This window comes from Perca fluviatilis, chromosome 5 (genome assembly GCF_010015445.1).
Source record: "Perca fluviatilis chromosome 5, GENO_Pfluv_1.0, whole genome shotgun sequence".
NCBI classification, from domain to species: Eukaryota; Metazoa; Chordata; class Actinopteri; order Perciformes; family Percidae; genus Perca; species Perca fluviatilis.
Genome location: NC_053116.1, coordinates 29,878,368 through 29,885,284, shown reverse-complemented (window position 1 = coordinate 29,885,284; position 6,917 = coordinate 29,878,368). Strand labels below are relative to the sequence as shown.

Here is a 6,917-nt window from a genome sequence, read left to right as displayed (position 1 = left end):
CTCATCCAAATGTTTGAAGAAATATCTGAAGAAAGCTTCTGTTAATAAAGCGAAACTGATTCTTCAACTACACAAATTATTTTGTTGAAAAGTCTACAGCTCTGAAAATGTAACAATGAAAAGAGCTTCAATCTATCTTGAAAATCTAGCCCTTTATATGTGTTGTCATGGGGGTGACCTATGTTACCTGACTAGGCACTAATTGATGACTTACTAATTACAGTGCTGTCCTTCTGCTTAAAATGTCTTCGTCTATATTTATAAGTCATGCAAACGAAAATGACACAAGATGTATCGAGCATTACAAAACATCCTTAAGTGAGAACCCTGCTTGCTGTTAATTTTGGTTGCATAATATCGCACGTATGGTGAGGTTGTCCTGCAGCTCAGAGCCTTTAAACATTAACATTAGCCAAATGAAATGATGTCTCAGGGTAGTCTGGGTTGTTATTCCAGACATTGTTCACTTCTTGATAAAATAGAAGCTCCCTCAAGTGGTTGGAAGGTGTAAGACAGGATCATATACAGTATGCTTTATAGTAGATTTGTCAAGTTGACCTATCAAGCAAGTCTCTCTCCAAGAGTCTGTATTACACACAGAGGATACATGAGATCATAAGCAATTAAACTGATACCCACACCAAATATCAAATTAAAAAAACACATCCAATATACATTCAAATAAATCATTTCCCCATAGAATAATATGACCATAGTGATCTATTAAAAAACAAACTTGTGATGTATTATTGTGATGCAGACAATGTTAAAACGGTTCAGACAATGTTCCTGAAGCCAGTGTGAAGAGAGACGCCTCTCCACTCCACCCTCCAACAGCCAGTGTTAGTAGGTGTATAAAACGGTACGCACATTGCAGGCTATAACCCCCCTTCCCACCTCCTTTTCCAATGTCAGGGTTAGAGTAATATATTGAGGTGATATACAATACCTGGTACTGATATACAAATTGTTTTATCCATTGATTCTTTAAAAGGCATCCATCCGTCTGTCTGTGTGTGTGTGTGTGTGTGTGTGTGTGTGTGTGTGTGTGTGTGTGTGTGTGTGTGTGTGTGTGTGTGTGTGTGTGTGTGTGTGTGTGTGTGTGTGTGTGTGTGTGTGTGTGTGTGTGGTGTTATGGGTATTCTATGTTGAGATGGTGCAAATATTTTAATGCATGTTTAATATCTTTCTAATACAATTCTCTTGTGTTGTTCTTTCACATAACTAAGACTAAAATAATTAATCCAAAGAGGCATGCATAAGGGGTGTATATATTCTATCTTGTAAGGGGTCCTTCTGGTTCTATCTATTCATTTTATTGTTTACTTGCGTTTTTGCAAAGGAATTATTCTTGAAAAGGCCTAGCGTGTTAGGCTAGTATTTTTTTGGACATGAAAATTGTCAAATGATTCAATCCAAGCTATTTAAGTAGCTATTTTAACTTCAAGTCATATCACTAACCCATCGTCTGCACACGCACATGCGCACACACACACATGCACACACTTACGCACACACGCAATTCCCCAAAGCAGGCGCAAGACTCATGCTGCTCACCTCATTGTAATTTGCACAGTTTGTGAAGACCAGGCGCATATCGGACACAAACTCCTGGATGGATTGGTAGTGCTGGGAGCTCCGTAATTGCAGCCTCTTCTTCACCTTCTTCAGATCCATGGGGTGCTTAATAATTTTGTAGTAGTTCGGCACCTAGTTGAACAAAACTGGATTAGACAACATCTCTAACTATTTCAGAGGATGTCGAAAAGTTTCTCTTTGCTTTAAACATGAGAGGTGGAGGACAACGTGGCTTGCAGTTTGGCAGATAAACCAAAACAGAAATGAGACTCCAAACTCCAAAGCCAGTTAACTTATCCTAAAACAGGTCCATTGTACATATTTGATATAGTGTCTTTTACCTTTTATTGTAATATGTCTAGAATATATTTTAATGTTCTTGTCTGTTGCAGTACTTTGCTGTATAGTGTATTTCCTTTTTATATATGTTGTATATTATGTATCCACAAACATCAATGCAAACTCATTCAAAGTAAAAACTTAATAGACAATAAATTGTCTTATAATGTTGCATTAAGGGTGCATGTCACAACAAAACCTGGTCAAACATACAGCAGATATTTGTGAAAAACTAAAAAGCCTCAGAGATCAACCACTAGAAAATGTTTCTCTTAAGTTGCTCCAAGCATGTGGAAAACTCAATCAGATGTGATTACAATTGCCAGGACCTGCTTTGCCAACATGAGGGCTATATGAAATCATGTTCATATCATTTGTACAGCTCTTCAACACAAGCATGTCTCAAAGGATTTTATGAATTCATCAAGAAATGAGCCTACCAAGAGCTAACTAATCAAGTATTAAGCACAGAACATAAAGGATGGATTACAGTATGCAATAAAATAAAACAAGAAGACAATACCAGCACACAGGACACAAAAAAAGGTGCTAACCGGTGTTTTCATTGCATTTCAAAACTGTCTTAGTTTGCAAAAGGGGTACAAGTATATTGGAATTTTTACCAAAAGAAAGTTGTTTTCACAACTTTTCACAATATTTCTTTCTCTGTAATTCCAGGTGGCAACCCTGTCTACTTCAAACACCTTGGTGAGATTGTGCAATCTGTTTGTTCGGCAACAAAAAACGAGAGCATTCTTGGACTAATAAAAACAAAGAACCACATAAGAAACAAGAGGAACAGGATGAAATATATAGGACCTGTACCATCAGGTAGTGAAACGGTCTGAACTGTGTGTGTGTAAGTCATGTCAAACTACTTACAGAGCTAGGAACAGGTTTCCTGAAGCCCACACTGAGCTCATGACAGAAGATGTGCAGCAGGAGGCGTTCACATTTCTGCAGAGAGAGGAAGAAGCATATTAGCGGAGATGTACTAATCATGAAGAGGCCTTAAAGGGTGTGGTGGCTGTACTGACCCTTTGGTTCTCAGGACTCAGGCCCTGCTCTCCTTTGATTTTGTTGCTGTCGTCACAGTATTCTATCTCTGGGGTGGTTAGACTGCGGCAAAATGTGCAGAGAAAGTCACCCCTGAGACACAAAAATCACACAGAGGATATTATGTTAACATTATCTTTCATCTACATGGTCAATTAACAGCAGTCAAAGCCAAATGTTTTGAGTGGTGTACTGAGACATTAGGTTTAGACGGACGTATTTGTCCACTTGTATGGGCCCGTTACTACAAATCAGGTATCAACTTTGTCAATGCCTAAAACATGTTCTGGTTTTAGTGTTGCATCTCATACATTCTGCAAGTCTTTTCTTTTTCTGTTTTCTTTATTAACTTTGGTTACACAGCAGTTAAACACCAAATACACCACCAAAAAAAGAAAATCACCTATACTGATCACTTACGTTGGGAAGATTTTTATGGTGGGCACATGGCATTTCATGTGGAAAACTTTGGGGCAGCGATCACAGCATAGCAGATCACCACCGTTGATACAAACAGCACACCAGTCGTCATTGGGGTCGTCCTCTTTCCCACCAGAATTGCCTGTTCCAGCCGACGCCCCGTCCCCTTTGGTCTCTGTCCCCTTGTCTAAGTTTCCATTAGTAAGCGGAGTGCCTGCCGTGTTGCTGCTGCTCCCGGAGGATAACGAGGTAGTGGCGGTCATAGTGGTAGTGAAAGAACAGGAGGTGGTGGCACTGGAGCCATTTAGTCCAGAACAAGGTGTCTCAGATTGGGGTTCTGTTTTGATGTGCTCCCCTAAAGCCTTGAGAGCATCTTGGCCAGCAGTTACGACTCCCAAGACAGGAAGGGGACTGTTCTCTGGACTGCTCATCTGGGGGTAAAATGCACATTAAAACATTAGACGGTTTTAAGACAGTACGAGTATATTCTGAACAATTGTCTTATTTTCATATATTTTACAATACTGTCCGAACACATATATAATCTTTTATGTATTTCCCATTAATAAGAAGCTCATAGCTGAGTATGTCGAAGGCAATGACTGATGCATTCCTGTCAGAAATCATACCATGCAGGCACTCCTCCCGGCATCTTTGCCCCGCTCCGTCTTCAGAGAAGAAGCTGGACAGCCATAGCTGTCGTCTGTACCAGGCTCCTGCTTCACCCTCACCTGCTCAACCGATGCTCCACCTCCTGGCCCCACCCTCCCCGCAGAGCTGCAGCTTAAACGTACACAAAAACAACACATGCAGAAACTATTAATGCAATTGTTTAAATTCATTAACAACTTCAAACCAATTAACTACTAATTAAGACTCTACTTGTTAAGGTAACCGAGACTGCACAGGGATCATAACTGTCCCCATGTCGACCACAGGACAAACACACAGTGTGCTTGTTTCATTTGGCCCAGTAGTGTTTAACAAAGTATGTAAAGCAAGGCAAAACTAAACAGACACATTTTTTTAAAAGGGGGTTGGTGACTTCTTGTGTGACAAAAACGAGTATTGGGGTTAAAGTTAGGCAACTAAAACTTCGTTCTTAAGGTTAGGGAAAGGCTGCAGTGATTGTTAACTAGAAATGTTCCGATACCGATACCAGTATCGGCTCCGATTCTGCCTAAAACGCTGGTATCGGGAAGTACTGGAGTTTATGCACCGATCCGATATCACGTAATAAAGCCCTAAAGAAAATCTATGTTAAAGTAGTTTATTTATGTTCTTTTTCCGTTATAACTGACTGTCTGACTGGATAATAAAAGAAAGTTCTGTGGCATTCATTATTTGTGTTTGTTCATGTTTCACAAAGAGTTTAACCTGAGCCAGACCGACGACAAAGATAGAAATCATATCACATCCATACAGGGACAGTAGTATACAGTTTTTAAAACATAATATGACGCTCAATGGTGTTTTTTGCCCCCAACTGCTCCTTCCAGGCAGCGCTGCGACTGCTGCCTTCAAGGCACCTAACCATAACCAGTGCCTCCCAATGGTGCCTTCCAGGCAGCGCTGCCTGGAAGGCACCGTTGGGGGCAAAAAACACCGATAAACTAATATGACACACTGGTATCGGATCGGTACTCGGTATCGGCCGATACGCAAGTTCAGGAACCAGAATCGGTATTGGGAAGCAAAAAATGGTATCGGTGCATCTCTATTGTTAACTAATAAAATGCTGATTTCTAGTGCGAGACAAGAAGTTTCATTCTTCCACATCCACCTTCTGTCCTTGACCCAGCCGCTGATTTTCAAGTGTCTGGTTTAACACTAGAAGTGCCGGAATTCCATAACTACTACAACTGCCGTGAGCGGTCACTTTGACCGCCAGATTCCAAACTCTATAATCTCTCATGTTAAATACCTAATTGCGATATTTTGTATTATGTATTGTAGGATAGGATATCTTTAGAAAAAACGTAATAACACCGAAATGTACATTTTAACGAGTTTAATTATACATTTGAGTAGTAATAGATAACGTGTTTCAATAATTCATATCATGGCATAGTAAATAGTAATTATTTCATACATTCATATCCCGAAAAATATGGTGTGGAAATTCATTCAACTTAACTCACAACAGCCAAATAACAATTAAAAGTATCTTATTTGAACATTTAGCTATAACCTAACCTGGCACGGACTCCATTTTGGCGTCTGCTGTGGTGCGCAGCGCTGTTCGGACCGTGTGCCGCTGCCCTTTTTTTCCTCCATAAATTTCGCTCTCAGCTCCTCTGCCAGTTGCTGTATGAACTTCAATGCAATTTTACTGCTGGTGCACTCCTTGGAGAGGATGTGTGTAATGATTCCAGCCAGTTCGAGGATGTATAAAGTTATATGAACATGTAAACAGCCATCTACGTGTACCGCGCCTTTCACAGAGCGAGCGCCCGGTGTTTGCATTCTGATTCAGAACTGAGTCCGTCCATGCCGTAGTAGCCTACGTTACCGACTCTGGCTTTGCCTTCACCCCATCGGTGATGCCCACACTTGTTACTCGAGACCGCTAGTTATGTTTCTCTGATAGAGACTATGGTAGTTACTAAGCAACCAAGACGCATCTTCAACCGCGCAAAAGATTAAAAACAATACCGCAAAAATCCGAGCGGCCAATATGACCGTCTCTGGCTGAAATAGGTAAAAGTGATTGTATTTTCTTTGCCTTTCGTGTAATGTATGTAAAAACTATTTAAAATTAAAATACAGACTCTTTTAGGAAAAGTCAGGCAGCAGCAGGATTGTATTTTTTTATTCAGCAAATATATTACACATATATCAAAAACGGTCAAAATGACCGGCTTGGCCGTTCTAGTGTTAAGCTGCAACATAGACAGGGTTATGTGGCATGACCTCATCACCATCCTGCTGTTAGAACGTTGGCTCCTGCTGTTTCTAAACACATGCAGCTTGAGCAAGTCTTGTTGCTTAATTGTGCTCACTCCAATTGTGTCACTCCCACTTAATAATTTTTAGCAGTGTAACTCGCTGCTAGAATTAAAAGTTTGATTGAGTCTAAGTTATTGAATCAGTTAACCTGGGCTCCAGCATGTTAATACTTTTTTTTTTTAAAGAAATTTTAAAAAGGTGTTTTGCTACTAAAACACCTTCATGTGTTCTTACCTGCCTCTGCTGCCTGTGCTGGACGTGCTAGAAGGCCGTGCTGGTGTGTGGGCATTCGACAGACCTGCAGACAGAAATGAGACAAGAAGCGGGTGTTGATGAAGCAGCAGTGATCACTTCTTGTGTTCAAGTACATGACCGTAAATGTACACAATATCTAGGAAGGAGATACAGGATATGATGAAGGGGTAGGCAACATTGCCAATATTTTACTATATCATTTTATACCATGGTAATGATATAGTGTAATTTTGTGGAAATTAAATTGAAATGGCTCTACATTAAACCCAGTTATTCCAATGTATAACATGTGTGTAAAAAGTCACATTTGATAATTTGGC

The 6,917-nt window shown here is 40.2% G+C and overlaps 1 protein-coding gene across 4 annotated transcripts in view; it reads right to left on the bottom strand.

Annotated features, from left to right (window-relative positions):
* Positions 1-6,917, bottom strand: part of trim33 (tripartite motif containing 33) — a 37,554-nt gene that overhangs the window by 6,239 nt on the left and 24,398 nt on the right. For all 4 annotated transcript variants that reach the window (XM_039799650.1, XM_039799651.1, XM_039799652.1 and 1 more), the window contains 6 exons: positions 6,577-6,640; positions 4,023-4,176; positions 3,394-3,824; positions 2,955-3,066; positions 2,800-2,874; positions 1,558-1,710 (listed from right to left, as the gene is read on the bottom strand). In XM_039799650.1, coding sequence (XP_039655584.1) covers positions 1,558-1,710; positions 2,800-2,874; positions 2,955-3,066; positions 3,394-3,824; positions 4,023-4,176; positions 6,577-6,640 — 989 coding nt within the window. The remainder of the gene's footprint in view (positions 1-1,557; positions 1,711-2,799; positions 2,875-2,954; positions 3,067-3,393; positions 3,825-4,022; positions 4,177-6,576; positions 6,641-6,917) is intronic.